This window comes from Phaseolus vulgaris, chromosome 1 (assembly GCF_000499845.2).
Source record: "Phaseolus vulgaris cultivar G19833 chromosome 1, P. vulgaris v2.0, whole genome shotgun sequence".
NCBI classification, from domain to species: Eukaryota; Viridiplantae; Streptophyta; class Magnoliopsida; order Fabales; family Fabaceae; genus Phaseolus; species Phaseolus vulgaris.
The window spans coordinates 38,212,469-38,234,515 of record NC_023759.2 but is presented as its reverse complement, the minus strand read 5'-3'; the positions used below and the strand labels follow the sequence as shown (position 1 = coordinate 38,234,515).

At 31.7% G+C, this 22,047-nt stretch overlaps 1 protein-coding gene across 2 annotated transcripts; it reads left to right on the top strand.

Moving 5' to 3' along the window:
- Positions 1-16,571: 16,571 nt before the first annotated feature.
- LOC137814117 (FT-interacting protein 3-like) lies at positions 16,572-20,438 on the top strand. Of its 2 annotated transcripts, none has more exons than XM_068616687.1 (2): positions 16,572-16,955; positions 17,697-20,438. In XM_068616687.1, exon 2 carries the CDS (start codon positions 17,845-17,847, stop codon positions 20,170-20,172), a length of 2,328 nt encoding a protein of 775 aa, XP_068472788.1. In that variant the 5' UTR covers positions 16,572-16,955; positions 17,697-17,844; the 3' UTR covers positions 20,173-20,438. The 2 variants fall into 2 exon arrangements, with proteins under 2 accessions (XP_068472788.1, XP_068472789.1); XM_068616688.1 differs by having other exon boundaries at positions 16,698-17,179.
- Positions 20,439-22,047: the final 1,609 nt, after the last annotated feature.

Sequence of the window (22,047 nt, the reverse complement as noted above, 5' to 3'; positions counted from 1 at the left end):
ACTTCTCCTTAGTATAGCATCCTAATGTTGCTATATCATGAGGTTTGCTTTACACTTTTTGGGGCGAAGATCAAATCTTTTATCCTTTATTCCCTTACGCAGTCAAGGATATGACTTTCCTTATCATTTCATTCTCATACAATAAATCGTCTACTATTTGACCATAGTTTATATTGGATGGAATTTTCTCAAAACTTTGAATTTTCATAAGGAGATTTTTGTTTTATATTTCTTTCTTTTCAAATTTTGTATGTATATTGATTATATTTGGTTTAAGCTTGTGCATTCTTCATTCAATTTTCATTCTTAGTTTTCAAGTCATTGTTTGGATACATTAATCTACCCTTACATTTCTATAATCATATTAAAATAATGATAGTTTTGGTCACCAAAATGTGACTATTCAATTCACACCATCATTTAGAGTTTATAACACTTTTATTAAGTTTTATGTATAACTCATCCTTTAAAGAACCAAATTTACCTAATCATTAGTTCCTTCAATAACAAATAAAGAGTTCAACTACATAGAAAATTATTATTAAAATTAATAGTTCATAACTTACGTAGTTCCATTCTCCATTTAAAGTTTATTTTTCTTTATTGTAAAAAATAACTAGTAATACTAAAATAAAATTTTCAATCAACATATGTCCTTATAGTTGTATTTTGTGATAACCATAATAACAAAAATTGCAATTAATTTTATTACAAAAGAAATCTCACTCATATAACAATCATAATACCTTAGGTTCACAGTCATTCTAATAGAGTTAAATTTAATACATTAGACATGTCCATTAACAATTGTCAAGAGTGACATTCATTGAGTCTTTCCATAAAACCTAAAATAGACATTCATCCTTATGTGATATAAAATTAACTTTCATATATGATGTAAATATTTGAAAGGTCAACATCCTTAAAACAAAGACAAAATATATATTCAAATTAAAGTTTGAAAACAAAATTAAAAACATAACGTTTGTACATAGTGTAAAAACTCTTTAAATATATTTTCAATAATGATACTTCAATTGTCTAGAAAAAAATATAAAAAAAAAAACTAAATTCAAAGAAACACAATAATATAATTAAGAGTATAAAATGTCATTTTCTAGACCTACTACTGGTTGAACTAGCTATTTTTTTTTTTTTACTTTTTGTTCCTTATAACTATGAAATTGGATGACATATTATTATAAACATATGAAAATGACTTGGACTCTATCATATTCTAGATAAGGGGCTTTTCTTCCAACAAGATCACATAATCCTTTCAAATTTATGATGGAAACGGTACAATAAACTTTGCTAGAGTTTGTGTTTGGTATTATTATTGTAATGTGTTTATGTCTTGTCTTTTGAAAATGTATTTTAATCTTATTTGTTGATTACCTTCCAATTTTTAATTAATGGAACTTGTCAATAAGGAGGAAGGGGAAGAACTTAGTCATGTTGAAATGTTTATCAAAACTCATCAAAGTCGTGCAAGTCATAAAGGAAAAGCACTAAATGAAGACACAAAATGCTATTATAAGTATTTTAAGATTTAATTACTAAGTATTTTAAAATCTTAAATTTATTAGTCTTCATTGTGTTTCTTTATTATACTAGACTTCAAAATTTCATTCAAAATTCAAATGATTAAGTGGAACAAACATTTGAATCTTTGTTTGGAAAAGAAAAGCCCAGTCGAGTGCGTTGTTATGGAAGGACTATGACGACCAAAGTTTGGAAGAAAAATTAAGAAATGACTGTTATGAAAAAAACATATAAAGCTGAAAGGAGTGACATGGTAAAGCAAATTTAAGATATACAGGCAATGATGAAATTCATGCTTAATCAACAAAATCCTGAATTAGATGATGATGATGGAGATGAATTGATGGCACGTGTTTTGGACAAACAAAGTAGCATAACACTACTTCCTTCATCTGCATCAACTCATAATCTTAATTTAGATTATCATGATCCAAAAGTACAATTTAAATTTATATTATTAGAGTTATTAGTATATCTTTCTATTTGTGTTGGATGCTTATGGTTACGTTTTGTCATCTTGCCATTTAGAATAGCCTTACACCTAATTCCTTTTTGTTAGCCAATATATTAGTGTTCTTTTTGCTAATGATGTTCAACAAAGTTGTTTTGAATCTTAAAAAAGTTGTGAGCTCTTATTGTTGAATGGTTGCCTTCCATGTGCATTGTGCTTGCCTGCTTGTAAATTAAAAGAGTCACACCATGATTGTATCGGTTGCACAATTTGCAAATGAATCCAACATTAGTAGTACAACTTAAAATAATCTACTAATTTCATTCTTCAATTATATATTCTTGTTTTGTTCATGTGGTCAGGTTAACTAGGTAATTTATGATATATAGAATATCTTTTTCTTATTTTATTTTTTTTTGTCTATGAACAAATATTCTTCGTAGTAGGTGGTAGGAACCAAATTTACAAGACTTTGAACCACAAAAAAATCTAATATTGCTCAATTTTAGGTACTTTAGTTTATATGGTTGGATAGAAATACTTTAAGTTTATCAACCCATATACATATTATATTATATATGCAAAATTCAAAATAATAAACAAAGTTTAAATGCAACTCTTACAAAAAAAAATATTAACCGTTAATAAAACGCATAAGTAACATAATGAATTTTCTAGATATTACAATTTATGATATCCATTCAAATGAAAATATGACTTTTTTTTTTATGAAGGTACCATTTTCATTTAATAGTTTGTAATCATTGTAGATATATTTTAAATTCCAGTATATATTTTAAATTGTGTTTTAATTAATTATTTTATTTTAACTACATTAATAAAATACATTTTTTTATTTAATATCTTTAAAAAAATATCTATTAATATTTGATTTAGAATACGATCACCTAAATGTATAAACAAAATTTAAAATAATATAGTACAATTTATTTGGGCACTTAAAAAATTGTTTGTCTATAAGAATAAGTAACACACAAAATCATTGTTTAAAAGAAAAAGAAACACTAAAAAAAACCATTGCCTAAAAGAATAAGCAACACCAAAAAAATTGTTGTCTATTCTCATATTTTAGATAATGGATTTTTATATTTTATTGCCTAAACCAAAAAATATTGTCTATTACTTTAGTCCATGACCACGTAGACAACGACTCATAATTTGTTGCCAATTTATTACCTAAAGTTTAAGTAATGATTTTTACAGTTTAGACAAGGATTCTCCGTTGTTGTCTAAAGTAATTTTTGTTGTAGTGTAAGAATATCTCCACTAGCAAACAAAATGTGACACATGCATAAGTATGGGTGTTTTGTTTGCTTTTATGGATTGAAATTTATCCTCGATAATGGCAAGTATAGAAATATATCTCATTAGAAAATTCAAAACTCTCAAACAATAGAGATTATATTTTGATTAGTAGTATGAGTCCATGATACTAGTAACTTGTCACAAACGTTATTAACTTTTATGAGTGTATCTTTATTCACACATTATTCTCACACGAAGATGATTTTTACAATTAATTATTTCCTTTTAATAATCTTTTTTAGTTATTTAAATTTTCACACAATCTCTTCAAACAACTTAATAATATGTAGGTTTAGTTACCTTTTTGGTTCATACATTTTTGTGAGTATTCAATTTACTACAATAGTTTAAAAAAAATCAATTTGGTCCCAATTTTTTTAAAATGTACAATTTGGCCCATTTTGTTAAGTTTCCACCAAAATCGTTAATTGTTGATGACTTGGTGCACATGGTGACATTGGTTTGCACACATGGATTGTGCAATTTGAACACCTGGTATTGTGACATTATCTGACATGGATTTCTGTTTTTTATATTTTAACTTTTAGGGAAAATGAAATTGGGAAAAGGAGATTAAGGGAGAAGGGAAGCATGAGAATGACTATCAATGATGATGCACAACACTACTCCCCCTCGATCCTTAATGCCCTTCTTTGCGAAGAGCGTGACACCTTCTTGAAAGATTTGAATGTGGATGACAATGATTATGAAATCAACAACAAAGACCCATATAGAGAAAGTATATAATGATTTTTAGTTTCCACAATAACTTTTTAGAACTTAAAAATTTAATTATTATATTTAAATATCATTTCAATGCTACTTTAATTATATAAGAAAATATATTATAATTAAATAAAAATGATAATATAATATTATAAAAAAACAAATTAATTAATAAAATTGAATTTCAGTTTCAAAATATTAAACATAATAAATAATATTTATACAAAAGTGAAATATACAATTATTAAATTTGTGAAACTCGTTTAATAATAAAAAAATACTTAAAAAAATAAAAGACTTACTTGAACTTGTTGGTAGAAGAGATCTTTAAATCAACTTTTTTTTTATTATGACTTATGGCGTTAAATTTTATCACGTAATATAATGAAGTATTCTCTTTCTTTACTTTTATTGAAATAGTAACACAAAATAGTAATATAATACAAACAGTTATCACAATCTTAAAAGATAAAATTAGAAGAAAATATGTAAAAAAAATAGTTACAGAAGTATATATAACTTTTAAAATTAGAGTTATAGATATGATGAACATAATTTATTAGCACTCAATTTAATTATAAATTATTAGATTATAATAATACGTAAATTGATTGTTTTAATTAAGATTCATATAATTGAGTTTATTTGAACATTAATTATTATTTTGTTAATTTTGTATTTTTAGACTAAATGGTCATAAGAAGTGTTTAGCTTTGTGAATTGGCTAAATATTCAAAGTCAAAGTTGTTTCTTTAAATCAAAACATAAGAAAAATATTTAAGAGCACTTTATGTAAAGTAAGAGAGATTTTCTTCAACTAAGTTGGAGTCAAATTTTCTCCATGATCTTCTCCATCATTTTCTACCCTATCTTTTTCACCAAAAGGTGGTGCCTCCAACATGGAATCTGAAGGAGGTTGCATGGATCATGCCTAGTTAAGCAGAGTCAGGGAAACACACAGGACACCAACAATATCTTTGAGTGCAAAGTTGTTTTCTTTGTTTATTTTTTTGCATTCTTTATCTTAGTATTTTTTGCCTCCACATGGAAAGTTAAACCTTTTTGGTTGATTCTTTTGTAATTCACGATTGAGTTTTGAGGATTTTATCAATAAACCTTTCGTTTTTTAATTCCTTGTTTTAATCTTCTAATCTCCTTGGAAATTGGCTTTTGTGAGAGGTTATACTTGAACGCATGATTGATAATTTATTGGGCGCATGATTCAAGAGAGAGGAAATAATTATTCTAATGGAGTATACGCATGGAATAAAGTGGATACTAATTAAACTAGTAGACACATGCTTTACTGGTGAGATTCAAGTTGAATTAGATTGACGCATGTTCAATCTGGTTTAACTTTGTGTAAGAATTTAAGGGTGGTAATCTTTAGATAACCTATGAAGAATTCAATGGTGGAAGAATTTAACTGATTTTACTATTAGATTCATTGGGAGACGACTTGGGGTCATCTGACCATAATTATACTATCATCTCTCTAGCGTTAGATAGGTCTACGCTAAAATCGTTTTAATTTGACAACAAAATGACAACTATCATTATCGTTATTATAAAATTGGGTATATTTGTTTTAATTTCAATTTTTTTCTTGGTTGAAAAAGCAACCACAACCATGTTATCCCCATAATCAGATAAACTAACATTTATTATGCCTCTTTAACTATTTTTATACCATACGCCAAGGAATTCTCAGACGAATCATTGACCGAACATTTCATGGGTGACATGACCAACACGACTTTCATAAATCTAATAAACGCTCTTTAACACATTAATGTAATCATAGTACAAAATATCACCTAGATTCCAATGTTAACCCGGTAGCCTACCCTAATCTAGGCTCAATATCAAAGGTCCATCATGATCCTATAAATAAGCACATCAATCAATACAAATGTATATGTACCTGTATAGGTTGAGGGCCCATATAGGACTTGTGGCTTGATATAGAATTGTTGACGTGTCGGTGATTTCCAAATGTCCTTAAACCACTTTCCTTCAATACTGATGCTCAATCGGTCGGGGGGGGGGGGGTACCTGCGATTGCACTCTGACACTCAAGTCAGTGCTGAGATTTAGATGTATTATAGTAGAATGTAAAAAATGTATCTTACTCTTTTCTCAAGAGCTTTATTTATATTATTGCTTTGTAGGTTTTTGGCCTTAATGGGTTGGAGATTAGTTGCTAACTAAAGTGTAGCAGTTCCTTAATCTCAGGGAACTGTATATTCGACTTAATCTGTTTTATCCATTATATATTGGAGATATTTCCCGGATATTTTGGGATGTGCATTGACTCATTTAATGTTGGCGATAACTGTTATTTCTTATATTCGTTATGTTATATGTTATTTGACTCAGGCGGTCGGTTACTGAGACTAACTTGTCTAGTACCGACCGGTACACTTGCCCCCCAGGCTCGAAGAGATTAATTTTTGAAGAGCCGAAGATAACTGATGGAGTTCCCGAGGCGAGATGTGATCGCTGGAAGCATTTAATGCTTGTCAGAGATATGATGTTTGCTTTTTAGGAAAAAGTCATCGTTTTGATATTTACTTTTTAATCAGATGAATTTGACGGTGGAGATTTTGTATCGTTTCGTATACCGAGTGATATTAACAGTTGGATGAAAATAAATCTGACGACTCCAAACGAGGGACATAATAACCTCTCTTCTATTTGGTTTCCTATAAATAGGGCATCATTTCAATGTGACAGAGTTTACACTTTCGTCATTGCCTATAGAACTTGTGTTATTTGCTCTGAGTGCCGAGTCTACCAGTTTTCTTCTTTAGTTGTCGTATTCTCAGGTCAGTAATGTCTTCTTTTGTCGATTCTTCGAATAATATGGTTACTATCGAGTCTTTTGAGGTTGCCCGTACTACATCTGGCAGTACGAGAGAGACTAGTAACTTAGACCGTTCAATCTTAGAAGGTTCGAGTTATGAGTGGGTCGATCCACGTGTGTTGAAAATCCTCACATCTTTTAGGGATTTTGACATTTTGGATAAATTTCTATCCAAAGTATCGTTTATAAAATCTGATGCTCCCTCATATACGTTGATGGCCGATATATGTGGTTACTCTGACCAAGTTTGTCACGGGCGAGAAAATGCGCCCCATGATTTATTTTTTGTCTATAATACATTTTTCATGATTTACACATAACCCTTCCTTTTGATGATTTCACTACGGGGGTTCTTCGAATCCTCAATATGGCGCTGACTTAATTGCATCCCAATTCATGGGCGTGTCTTCTGGTGTTTAGAATAATTTGTGATATATTTAGGATCATTCCAACACCTCAATTGATTTTGTTTTACTACAATTCGTGCCCGAGTACTCCAGTTAGTTGGTTGTCTTTATCAAGTCGTTCGGGGAGTGTTCGGTTTGCAGCGTTTACTACCTTTTATAAATTTTTTAAAGAAAAGTACTTCAAAATATTTGTGGAACCTGATGGTCGAGACTATTTTTATAACACAGAGGGTCAAACAAAATTTCCTTTTCATTAGACCCGAAATCCTAGTCAAATTGTCCCCTGCATGTGGTCGTCGATGTCACCTCTGGATAAGGCATTTTTAGTTGTGTTTGAACATCTCCAATATAAGTTTCCTACCCGGGAGTTGGTAGCTTTGTATGGGTCGTCCGAGAGGTTGACGAATTTTACTGGTATGTAAATTTCTTGTGTATATGGTCATATTCATCATGTTGATGGTATTTAATTCATTTTTGTTTTGCAACTATCATGACTCAGATGGATCCAGCCTTGGGAGACCTCATGGCCAACTTGAGACGCCAAGTGGCCAATAGGAAGATCAATAGCTTTGAAGCGGTCGGGAAGGGGAATCCGGTTGTCCCAGCCGACGTAGTGCCTCTGCAAGCCATTGCTCTTCCAGTGGCCAAAAAATGAGGTCGGCTTGCCAAAATGTCCTGACTTAGTGCAGAAACAGGACCATCCACTAGGTGGTCGTCCGTGCCGAACCCCTAGTTGGAGGCGGCATCGGGCGTTCACATTGAGATGACTCTGGAGTTTGAAAGCGTCTTGGTGGTTGTTCTAACCAACATCTTGGTCGCAAAGTGGGTGGAGCTGCAGAGTCGGTCGCTGGTGGTCGGCTGAACTCTTGGGGAAGAGTTGGAAAGAACTATTACAGTGGTGACCAAGCAGAATAATGAATTGACCAAGTTTGCTAATTCGCTTAAGAAAACCTTAGAGGCGATGGAAGCTCTTAAGAAAAAAATACGTCAAGACAGTTGCAACTGAGAAGGCTCAACAAGCTTTAAAGGATGAGTTGGTGACAATGGAGGCAGAGAAAGCTGAACTTGCCAAGGAGAAAGTCGAAGCTGAGGAAAGGGAGAAGGAACTCTCGACCGGGGTGGAGAAGTGTCATGCATTCATGTTGCGTATTAGTGAAGATTTTTTTCACCAGAGTCTTCGACAAGTGGCCTTTTACCATGGGGTACCGGTTGAAGACCCTCGTTATGACTTAGATAAGGATGTGGTCGATGGCAAGCTAGTGCCAATCGGCGGGAATATCGATACTCCCATGAAGGATGCAGGTGGGGAGAACGTTATCACTCCCCAAGCCGAATTGGAGCCATCCTTTGAAGAAATACTAGAGCCACTTTAAGTGGTTTTATTCTGGACCTGGGATGTGGGCTTTGAACAATTTTAAGTATATATTTTTTATGCATCTATGTGAACATTCGATCTTTCGAAACTACATAACTTGGTGAACTTAATGTTTATGTATTTTTTAATCTCTGCCATAATCGAGTAATTACACAAAAGTAGTGTCATGTTGAGCCTTTAGGAATTTGATCTGTATGAATTATATTTATTCACAAGTAAAATCTGACCGAGTGGTACGATTTTAGTATTTGATAATTGGAAGATATGTTGTAAGGATTCTGACCTTGACTAATTGGTAAAATAAAGTGAACAATTGTACCATTTTGGTCACGCGATACAATATTTTTGTTTTATTTCGACCACACTAAGCAGTGTATATATGCTTGTTCTGATTACTCTACGTAATGCATTGGTTCCAATCGTTATGAACGATAAATATTAGTCGTGTGCGATGATAAGTACACTTGGAGTTAAAACTCCTAAGTAAATCGTGTAAACGATGTTCGTCCCAACCGAGAAATGAATTCTAGTAATTGCTCTGATTGTTTTAAACGATGGATATCGTGTTGAGTTATCTTTCATGACTTGATTATACAAGAGTAAATACACAGGTCGAGTCCATGGTCTTAATAGATTCGATGGGGTCTATTCTAACCGTACGAAGGGTAGGTTTAGTTGGAGAAATAATAAAACAAAGATATGAATTTTAAAGTGCCTCATTAAAATCTTATCAGTCGAAAACCCTCCTTAGGGATAAAACGACCGACCGAGGAAAGATTACACTATTTTATTAAACTTTATCAACTGTAATAAAATTTAAGATGCGTGGCATTCCATGTTATTGGTACATTTCTTCCTGATAAAAATTCTAAATGATAAGCATCGCCTTCCATTGTGTCTGCAATGCGGAATGGTCCTTCACAGTTGCTCGAGAACTTTTCGTCGTCCTTCCGAGCGTCGTTGCGCATGCGCCAGTCCAAGTCTCCCTTTTGGAAGTTTCTTGGCTTGACCTTTGAATTATACCTTCTCGTCGCGCTTATCTTACACGCTTCTTCTCTTATTCTGCTCCTTTCTCTGAGTTCGTTGATAAGGTTTAGGCCGGTCAACAAACTTTCTTTATTCAAATCCAAATCCAGAGTTTGTCATCGTAGAGAGAGTTCTCCGACTTCAACAGGAATCATCGCTTCAGTCCCATAGGTCAGACTATATGGGGTTTCTTGTGTGGTGGACTGGAGTGTGCATCGGTAAGCCCATAAGACATTGAGAAGTTCGTTGGTCCATTGTGGTGTGAATCGGCCAAATCAGATGGCTCCAACAAGATGATGCATGGCTATTTCAAGCATCAAATTTCTTATACCCATGCATACTTTGTTGAATCTGTCCATGAATTCCCATAAGGACTCCCCATTTTCTTGCTTTACATTTAGAAGGGACATGGATGAATTTTGACGCCAAGACTTTGACATTTCCCACAGAGTTGGGAGGGAGACTGGTGAACCAACCTAGCGATCCCTCTTGGAGAGAGGCAGGAAAGACCTTACACCATAATGACTTGTTGGTGGTGTATAAGGTCATTTGCGCTTTAAAGACGTTCAAGTGTTCGTCTGGGTCGGTGGAACTATTGTAGAGCTTGATGGTTAATCCTTTCCACTTGGCAGGAAGTGATGTATCGATGATCTCATCTGTGAAAGGGTATCCTCTTGGATCCCCTTTGTTGTCCGTGATAGGATTGTTTTTTAAGCTTTGGTGAGTTTGATGGGTTTGAAGGGTTGGTGGTGCCTAGGATTATTCTTCCCGTTCCTGTCCATCAAGTTGTTGCTGCAGATACTTATTTTGCTCTTTCAAAAGGGACATCCTTTCTTCGTGTCGACGTCGATCCTAGTGATAACTGTTATTTATTGTATTCGTTATGTTATATATTATTTGACTCGGGCAATTGATTATTGAGACTGCCTCATCGGTACCGACCAATATAGTATATATTAAATAATATTTATTATTCTCACCTACTGAACTCTAACTTAGACATCAAAGTATCTTTTGGAAATACCCTCACCTTAACCAACCAAAGACTGAAGATATTGTAGTGTACCAACTAGATCAATAAAAAAAAGAAGGAGAATCAAGACCTTCACTTTATTCATTTGCAAGAATAAAATTTGGATTGGATGATTTGGGTTGTGTAAAGATTATTTAGTGTTCAGTTATTGAACTTTGATGAATGAAGCAAATGCTATGATAGGAGGTTTGAAATGCTAAGTTAGGGAAGAGGCTATTTTAAAGCAGAATTTACTATTTCTATGACCAATAGTCCCTCTTTGCTACAACTTTCAATATATTATTGTTCATTTAATGTTATAAAAAGTTGAGAAACACATTGGTAAAAAGGACCTCTATTTTCAAATATGGATTCTGAAAGTCCTTTGATAGCAACCGGACTGGAAGTGACAAATCGACGAAGACATGTTAATAATACACCTAAAAAATAGGTACATATAATAGTCACATTGTAGAATTTGGAAACAATTCATCCCATGGTCACTCGTAAGATTAATAACAGACATGAGAAACACGAAACTGTAAGCAACATCCAATCTCTGAACTTTGGAATAATGAGCAAAAATCACTTTCACTGCATCGTATGATTATGGGATAAAATAACTTCACTTTCTGTTCAATCTTATTCAAACCATGTTGTACAAGCTTGTGTCGGTTGCCATATTCAATTTCAATTTCTCCACTTTCAATGTGGCTTGCTGTTATTCAACGAAAACCAAAAATAAAAGGACCAATTAAGAATGTGGATTTTCTGCTTTTTTTTTTATTCTTCTACTCTATCTTTAACATATACTGATTTTAATATTTTAAAATATATTAAAAAATTTAATATATTTTAAAGACACAATAGAAGGATAATCAACACAAAAAAATTCAACAACAAATTTGAAATCTAAAATTAAATTAGCATCGACATTCTCGTACACACTCCAATTAGTTGAAAATCGTTACTTATTTGGTACTCTATAATCGACAATATCTGAATAAAAATGTAACCCAAAACTCAAAGTAAGTGTTGACTCAAACTCAAAATACTATCATTTTTTTAAGTGAAATGAAGATTAGACACCAATTAAATTGTCATATGGTGAGTTGAATTAGCTTTTTAAAGTGATATTTCTTAAAAAAAATATTTTGGTATTTGTTCATTAGGAAAATTTTTAGATATAATATTATTAAGTTTTTTTTATATATTTTCTTATGAAAATTAAAATTTTACCCCAATAAACTATATAGTAAAGATTTATATTAAAAATCAATGTAGGCTATTTGTATTTTAGTTAGAAAACCGTATAAAAACTATAAAAAAAAAAGTATATTAGTTTTCTCCAGTTCAATCATTTTAATAGTATTTTAATTAAAGCAATTGCTCTGGGTAAATATTTTGGGGAGTGTTATAAATATATTCTTTAATACTCTTTTTATTAAATAAAGTTAATTTGAAAACAAGATAATGAGAAAAATCCATAAAATAAAGTGTAAAATCCGCCAAATTTTATGTATTTAATAAATTTTAATCAAAAAAAATTGTGCTTTAGAGGATGTGCTTTTAAAAACTCTTGAATATTTTTGCATATATAATCATATAATTTCATAAATTAAAATAATTTTATTCTATTATGTCAATTAATTAAGACAATATAAAAACAAATTTGAATTTAATTTTGTTTTGAAGACAGTAATATAATTATAACAATTATGGTTTAATGGATATAAAAAAAAAGGTAGCAAAATAATTCACCTTTACTACACATTAGTGTATCTTTTCATAAGGTGTGGACAATCAAAACTATGTGAAGAAGTTTTAAGTTAAGTTTTGTATTTAAAGTAACCTTCATACGGAGTAAATTTGAAGAGATAAGGATGAATATTATTAAACTAGCTAGTTTAACATATATTTTAAATTAAAAAATATTTTATTTTTTTGGATGTATTTAGGGATTTTTGTGGAGACTAACCTAAGAATAATGAAGATTTTGAAGCATGTGATTAAAATGTTTAAAAACATATTAGCAATTTAGATACACAAACATTTACTTTTTGAGAGGATGTGTCTCATTAATTTAGTGTTATCGTCTTTATTTTCTTTTTCATGTCATTTTTTAGAATTTCTTAAGATGTGACACGAAAAATGGATGGTGTGAGAGACATAAGTTTTTGTGTTTAATAAGTGAACTGTGGAGGAGCGCTTAGCGTTGAAATAATCAAAACTTTTTTGGATAAAGCAGAAAATAAAGTAAGATATTGTAAGTGATAAGTGGGTGTCGAAATTATAATGGAGGAGAATTTTTTTTATGAATGATAAATTAAGTGATAAGATAATAATGTATGAAACATCTTTATTCAGGTAATTATGTATAGAAACGAATTGAATTTCTTATATGTCAATGAAAGTAAATTTAATATTTGAGTGCTTTAGATAATTGAAATGTATTTCAAAACTAGTTCATATTTTAAAATAGTATAATCTTAAATTAAAGTATAAACCTTATAAAAAAACTTAATAACTTTCGAGCATTTCTATACATAAATCTTGAATCTTAAACTTTAAACACTAAAAATTTAGGATCATTAGGATTTGTATTGAATAATAAACAAATTTTGATTTGTGTGTGAAGTGTATTGAACAATAAACAAATTTTGATTTTGTATGAGAGGTTAAAATAATGTGATTATTGTAATAGACAATAACATTAATAATATGTTTGTTTCTAGTAAAATATTGTACACGGAGAAGAAAAGACATTGATAATGTCTCTTTATATCTATTGATATTGGCCGAAATAATTTTTTTCATTGTGACTATTTTTTTTAAAAAAGTTTAATATATTATAATTTAATCATATTATTCTTAATTTTTCTAAATGAAATCATTTCAAATTTATTTTCTTAAATCCTCATACATGGTCTTCTTAATCCGTTATAATAGTAGTATATTTTCTGCTTAAATCAAATCAAGCGCTTGTAAATTTTATAAGCTGTTTATTAAATATATAATTTTGTAGAACTTGTATTATTAAATAGTTTGAGGAGTTTATTTTGGTTTTGTTACAAGTTATTTATAGTTTTGTGAGTTATACAAATATATCGAATTTTCAACACGCGTGCGTGTATATTAAAAAAATAATGTTAAGTAAATTACAGCGTGAGCATATATGCATTATTTGTTGTGTTTACCATTTAAATTGATTAAATGTTGAAGACTAATTTGAGCAGTTGAGTAGATTGTGTTGAGTTTTATGCTTTGAAAGAATAATAAAATCCATCCGAATCAGAAATAATGCAGTATAAATGGTGAACAAACTTGCCCACCCAATTGGTTCAATCGCCATCGTTGGTTCAAAAGAAGTATGATTACTGGGTCACCCAAGAGACGCCATGCTTGCTTTATCAGTCAATGTAGAAATGCACAGCTTACCAAATTTGCCACCATCATCAATAAATAATACTCCAAAAGTCTGACTCTTCAATTTCATCCTTATCTTTTTCACTTTTTCACTTTTATCTTCAAAGAATATTTTTAATTTTACTTAATTATTATTTAAATAAAAACATTTTATTGTAAATTTTATTCTATCATTTAATTTTATAAAATTAAATTAAATTTAAAATTTATTTTTTAATATGGTATCATAATTTTATTTAGGATGACAAAGCATGGAGATATGAGCTAGTCCACGGCCTACTGAAAAAATTGTGGATCAGTTGTCTATTCCAAACCACTGGTCCGTTTAAGTTCGTCCTGTATAATCTATAATTGTAAACAGATTAATCCAATGATGCACATAATTTAAAAATCTTGAAATATTTTTCTACACCCCCAATTTTCTTTATGCTAATTCATATTTCACATTTCAGAATTTTTCTTACATCCTATTATGTATATACCATGAAAATAATATTGTGAGAACATTTATATAATGCATCTAAATAAAAAAATTAAATTTATTCAAAAGAAATTTTTAAATTTTGTTTTATATTAATTTTTAGAAGATATATTTCTTATATTGATTGGGTTTACATAGAGTATAGAGTGGGTAAAACATAAAACGGACTTAGATGACCAATTGCATTGTTATCCCTAATTTTATTTTACAATAACGAATATTAGGGTTACGTTTTCTTTTTCTTTTCCTAAAGAGAACTCTAAACACATCTAGAAGAGGAACCAGTAGTAAAAAGATAAACTTTATTATGAAACAGGGAAGTTATGAGATCAAATTATTATGAATTAGGTTTCTATATTAAAAAAGAGAAGTCTATGTAACTCATGTAACTTATGTAAGCTTCCAGGAGTTTCACACAAATACCACTTTATATTAATTAGTTTTTCCTTGTAGAACAAGTGTTATTTAATTAAAAAATATAATAATAAATAATTTTATGTATCAAATGAGTCGTTACTATTTAATTATAAATAAAATAAAAATAGATAAACAAGTGTTTATAATGAAAAATAACCGCATAGATAAAATTAAATGATCAGTTTTTTATTAATTAAAATATTATTTTGTAAATTGTAACTTCTTTTGATCCTTTCAACATATTAACTGTTTTAAAAATTGTTTATTACTTTTCAAACTCTCTTCCTATTTTTTTATTTATTCAACCTCTATTCTCTATTATATTTTATGATACTTTTTTGGCATATCTTTTATTAATTGAAATATATAAGAAAAATCTCTTATTTAGCAATTTTTCTCATGATTTTATATTTTTTAATGAATTTTAATTCAGAAAAATGTGTTAAAGTGTATTTTAACATTTTTATATATATAGAAAAATAGAAATACTGATGGTGACTCTCATCTTGAAGGTACCCATTATCATAAGTGTAAGATCTAAGTTTTATAAAACTACTACACTGAACTCCTCTAGTATGATGGTAAATTTAACACCCTAGATCTAAGATAATAATATTTTGAGTTATAGAGATAAACGATTTATTTTTTACATAAAAAATAACTTTTGCTTCATAGAAGTAGTCCATAATAATAAATGTTTTTATGTTGAAAGTGTATATCACATGATGTCTTTATAAGACCCTTGCATCATATAAAAATATATATAAGATCTTAAAATTATGTAGGATATTTAGACCACAAGAAATAAATTAATACTCAATCAATCTTGCAACCTAAATATTCTTAAAAAGTGTTAATTCTTGGGTCACATATTAATTTATTGTTGAAAGTAAAAAGGAGTAAATTCAACTTTGTTTTTTTTTTTTTTTGTGAATCATAAACTCGATCTGTCACAACTTGGTAGATTAAGTGTTTGATTCTTTTAAATATATTTTGTTTTTCAAACTTATTTTATATTATTATAGTACAATCAAAATGAATTAATTTGACTGACCTATTTAAATAAAAAAAACTCGCTTCACTAAATATTAATTAAACTTAAAAATGACATTATAAATATAATAAAGCAATATAAATATATTAATTTATATAATTGGATAAAAAAATTACACTTATATTTTTTTTTCAAGTTAACCCTACTCGAATTCATGCCGATTTTGATTAGCTTAACAATCCTAACCGCTATGTTGATTGAAATAATAATAAAAAATTCAAATTTGCATATTTAAGTGTTACTTTTCCTATTTTAAAATAATAGTTTATTATTTTTTATATTTAAAAATAAAAAAAAATTATTTTATATAATTGTTACATTAAAAGGAATAAAGAATATTAAAAAATTTGTAAACATTATTATCTAAATTATGTCCGTGGATTATTTTTCAAGAAATATGACATTTTTTTTAAAATGAAGAGTATAGCATAAAAAATAAAGAAATATGCTGTGAATTGTGATGGAGTTACTTGGGAAACGAATGTGACACACGTGTGATTACTGACCGAACTTGTTGACACGCTTGAGGCGGGTCCACCGCCACTCCACCACCCTGTACAGCAACAGAGGTCCAGCCAGCACTGTGCAAAAAGCAAAGAGGGCAACTTCTCTGTATATTTTGCATAGATTCATTAGATCCTAGCCCCACACCACCAACAAAGGCAAAACCAAAAACCAAAAACCAAAAAGCATACACCCTCTCTTCTCTTTTCCTCTTCTCCCTCATACCTCACTCTTATCTCTTCCATCTCACAAACTCCACCTCCATTGTTTATGCTTTATCAGCAAAAAGAAACCCCAAAAAAACCATCCTCATTTCAGAAGAAACCCATTTTCTCCAAGGTAACAACATCTCAGCATTGTACTTCTTAAGCCTAAAAGAAAGCCCCTCCTTTATTTCTCTCTCTTTTTCTACTTCATGAGTTGGGTGCTACTGAAAATTTTCAAGGTTTTTTCCTTTTGCTGAATTTGAAGCACCCATTCGGTAAAAAAATGTTTTTGGTAAAAAAAGTTCTGGGAAAATCTGTTAGAATGGGAAGAGCACAAACCTGCGTACGATAAGCCGTGTAGGTGTTTTTTTTTTCTTTCTTTTTGGTTAAAATTTCTGTGGGTGAGTTGGGTGGTGTAGAAAGTACTGAAACTAGAGAAGTAAAGTAATCCGATGGTGATGTTTGTTTGCGGAAATTAAGTAGTTGAAGGAGTGTCTTAGAATGCAGAAAGTGTGAAACTTTGAAGTGGAAATCCTTCATTTCATGGTACATTCTGTCGGCAGCTACCTGGGATATTCTAGGTTCAGATTGTTTTCGTGTCCTTTTTTTATGGATTAAAAAAATACTGTTTTTTTTTTTGTGTCGTGATTTTGTGCTTTTGTTGAAGACAATCGGATCTATACAATCTTAAGCTTACACACTCTTGGTGTTATCATAGATCTATGCTTGCAACTCAGTTTATTTATGCATTAATTATTATTATCTTTGAGTTTTCTTAAACTGTGTGGTTTGTGTGTTTTAAAGTTTTCCAAATATTTAGGTGACTCGATTTGCTAGCTTGTAACGGCTATTTGACCGTGTTTATGTTTTTTAGGCTCCTCGGAACCGTTGTGCTTTTATTTCTTTTAAAGCACAACTGTTCCTACGAGTGGAAGTGTGGAACATTGAAGATTTGAAATAGTTGTGCCACAGCTTCCCTTATTATTTGGAAAAAGGGTATTTTGGTTCTTTGAAGCCAGAAGATGCAGAGGCCTCCACCTGAAGATTTTCTTTTGAAGGAGACCAAGCCCCACCTTGGTGGGGGAAAAGTCTCTGGTGATAAACTTACTAGCACTTATGACCTTGTTGAGCAAATGCAGTACCTCTATGTGAGGGTTGTGAAGGCTAAGGACTTGCCTGCAAAGGATGTCACTGGCAGTTGTGACCCTTATACTGAAGTGAAGTTGGGGAACTACAAAGGCACCACTCGGCACTTCGAGAAGAAGAGTAATCCTGAATGGAACCAGGTTTTTGCTTTCTCTAAAGACCGTATTCAGGCATCCATTCTGGAGGTCACTGTGAAGGATAAGGATGTTGTGAGAGATGATTTCATCGGTCGGGTCTTGTTCGACCTCAACGAGGTCCCAAAGCGTGTTCCACCGGATAGTCCTCTTGCCCCGCAGTGGTATAGATTGGAGGATAGGAAGGGTGATAAGGCGAAGGGGGAGCTAATGCTGGCTGTTTGGATGGGTACACAAGCTGATGAAGCATTTCCCGAAGCATGGCACTCGGATGCTGCAACGGTTAGTGGGACTGATGCTCTTGCCAACATTAGATCAAAGGTGTATCTGTCTCCTAAGCTTTGGTATTTGAGGGTTAATGTGATAGAGGCTCAAGACTTGCAGCCGAGTGACAAGGGTAGATACCCTGAAGTTTTTGTGAAGGCTACTCTGGGAAATCAGACCTTGAGGACTAGAATCTCTCAAAGCAGAACTATCAATCCAATGTGGAATGAAGATATGATGTTTGTGGCTGCTGAACCATTCGAGGAGCCTCTGATTTTGAGTGTGGAAGACAGAGTTGCCTCTAACAAAGAGGAATCACTTGGGAGGTGTGCAATTCCTTTACAAATGGTGGACCGGAGACTGGATCACAAACCTGTGAATACTAAGTGGTATAATATTGAAAAACACGTTGTTATTATGGAAGGAGAAAAGAAGAAGGAAATCAAGTTTTCAAGCAAGATTCATATGAGGATCTGTTTGGAAGGTGGTTATCATGTTTTGGATGAATCAACTCACTACAGCAGTGATCTTCGCCCAACAGCGAAACAGCTGTGGAAGTCCAGTATTGGAGTTCTTGAATTGGGGATATTGAATGCTCAGGGTTTGATGCCAATGAAAACAAAAGATGGTAAGGGAACAACAGATGCCTATTGTGTAGCAAAATATGGGCAGAAGTGGGTGCGGACAAGGACAATAATTGATAGCTTTGCGCCCCGGTGGAATGAGCAATATACTTGGGAGGTTTTTGATCCTTGCACTGTCATTACAATTGGTGTCTTTGATAACTGTCATTTGCATGGTGGTGATAAGCCTGGAGGGGCAAAAGATTCCAAAATTGGGAAGGTAAGAATCCGTCTTTCTACCCTTGAGACCGACCGTGTCTATACACATTCCTATCCTCTTCTAGTTCTTCATCCAAATGGGGTGAAGAAAATGGGTGAAATCCACTTGGCTGTAAGGTTTACTTGTTCTTCTTTGCTTAATATGATGCACATGTATTCACTGCCTTTGTTGCCTAAGATGCATTATATTCACCCACTAACTGTTAGCCAGCTTGACAATTTGAGGCATCAAGCTACTCAGATTGTTTCAATGAGACTGAGTCGTGCCGAGCCACCCTTGAGAAAGGAGATTGTGGAATATATGCTGGATGTGGGTTCCCACATGTGGAGCATGAGAAGAAGCAAGGCCAACTTTTTCAGGATCATGGGAGTTTTGAGTGGACTAATTGCTGTAGGAAAATGGTTTGACCAAATCTGTAATTGGAAAAATCCAATCACAACAGTTCTGATCCATATCCTGTTCATAATATTGGTCATGTACCCTGAGCTTATCTTACCTACAATATTCCTTTACCTCTTCTTGATTGGAGTTTGGTACTATAGATGGAGGCCAAGACACCCTCCTCACATGGACACTCGTCTCTCCCATGCAGATTCTGCACACCCTGATGAACTTGATGAAGAGTTTGACACATTCCCAACCACCAGACATTCGGACATCGTCAGGATGAGATACGACCGGCTTAGAAGCATTGCTGGGAGGATACAGACAGTGGTTGGTGATTTGGCCACTCAAGGGGAGAGACTGCAGTCTTTGCTCAGCTGGAGGGATCCAAGAGCAACTGCCCTCTTTGTGATTTTCTGTCTTGTTGCTGCCATTGTACTCTATGTCACTCCATTCCAGGTTGTGGCACTTCTCTCTGGAATCTATGTATTGAGACACCCCAGGTTCCGCCACAAGCTTCCTTCAGTGCCTCTGAATTTCTTCAGAAGGCTTCCTGCAAGAACTGATTGCATGCTTTGAGTCATGGACAGCGCACAAACTACAAATGGAACCTGCTTTCCTTTCATTGTTCAGCACCAGATTTTGTGGATTTGCATTTCATTATGTCATAGGATTTTCTGTTTTTGAACTTCGTGGTAGTAGTCCTGGTTAAATTTGTAATTTTGTAGGCTGTGAGTTGAAATTAACTTGTGTTCAATCAACTTGGTGTTTAATCAGATGCAGTAAAGTTTCTGAAATGGGAGTTTGAACCTACCCGCTCAAATGGCTATAGATATTGAGGTGAAGTGATTAATGATTTATGTTCCCCTTATCTCCCCTCCTGTAATTGATATTGATAAACAGGAAAACACACCTACTACTACTTCTTTCGTTTGTTTATTCATAGAGAGACCTTGTTCTGTGCTTTTCTCAGCATTCTTTATTGTCTATGACTTGGACCTCTGCAATGTTCTCACTGTAATATGGCATTTTTATACAAAGATATACACGTGGGTATCGTTATCCCTCCCCACTGTGATATTAAAACAAACAAGCTGCATAAAATAGTTGATTTTGTAACATTTCTTTGGACCGCGACATTAAAATAAAGAAGCTGCATATTATAATGTATGCACTGTCCATGTTGGTTTGCAGTAGTTTATTTCAGACTATTTATTTTTGCTTCAGAGGACAATAATTCTATCAGTGGGACAGACATTAATGCTTCCGCAATAATTGGATCTTTTTTTATTTCTCGCCAATTGTTTTTCATTGCTTTTTTATTTTGAAAAAGATGTTTGTGTTGGTTGAATATTAATAATTTTTAAAAATATTTTAACTGAATTAAAAATAAAATTGTATTAACTAAATAAATGACCTATATATTTTTAGTTTCTGATAATATTTTAATTTTAGATATTACATTTAAATGCTGATTCTGTTTTTTTTATGGCCAGTTTCTGATTTCTATAGATGTGGGGGGACTCATTCTTCTCTCCTTTTCTTTTTCTTGTATCCATCTCTTACTTTTTCTTAAAAAATTCTTTTCTTTTTCTTTTTCTTATCTTTACATGCTGTAAATTAGTTTGTTGGTTGAGTTATTTGTGTTTTTAGTGCATAGTGTATGTATGGACAAAATCTACCTCTGCTATTCCCACTAGACTCAACTCAACTTTACTCTTCCCCAACAAAGCAACATGGAGCTCCTTTAGTTTCCTCTTCATGCTCCTACAAACTTACAGGTACGTTAAAAGTAGGTAGAAATAAAGTGACTTTAAAAAATAATAATGGTCGTAATCGATATATTAAAATTATACCTAATAATAATAATAAAATCTGAAACAACAACAAAGCAATGTTAATAATTTAACTCAGTAGATGTTCAAAATTTTCTTTTAAATAATAACATATGCATTCTATTATTCTTTATATAAAAATACCAACGAAATATTAAACTGATGTTATAGGCTAAAATCACATAATTTTGAATTCAAACTCTAGATCTACAAGAATTTAGTATGTTTATTCAGACCCATATTGGTGGAGAGTCTGGAGAAACTTTTATTCTATTTTATTATTTATAGAATTATGCACAAGAAAACAGATAATTAACTTCCACATATTTGCGTGGGCAAGTGTGGATGCGTTTTTCGTCAACCACACTCACGCAAATGGACACAAACATAAAAAAATAAAAAAAATAAGGTTATAATAATAAAATTTTAAATTTTTGAAGGTTTAGCCCACGTTACTTACAAGTTTAGCCTACGTTATGATTTTAAAATTAAAAATAATAAAATTATGAATATCAGCATACTTAAATAATTAATTTATTTGAAAACTTCTAGTTGTTGAAAACTGTTGAGCATATAGAACTCGAATGTGAGCAGCTTGAACATTTCTTCTTCCACTCCT

Coding starts and splice junctions, on each gene's coding strand:
- LOC137814117 (XM_068616687.1), top strand. CDS start 17,845: ATGCAGAGGCCTCCACCTGAAGATTTTCTTTTGAAGGAGACCAAGCCC.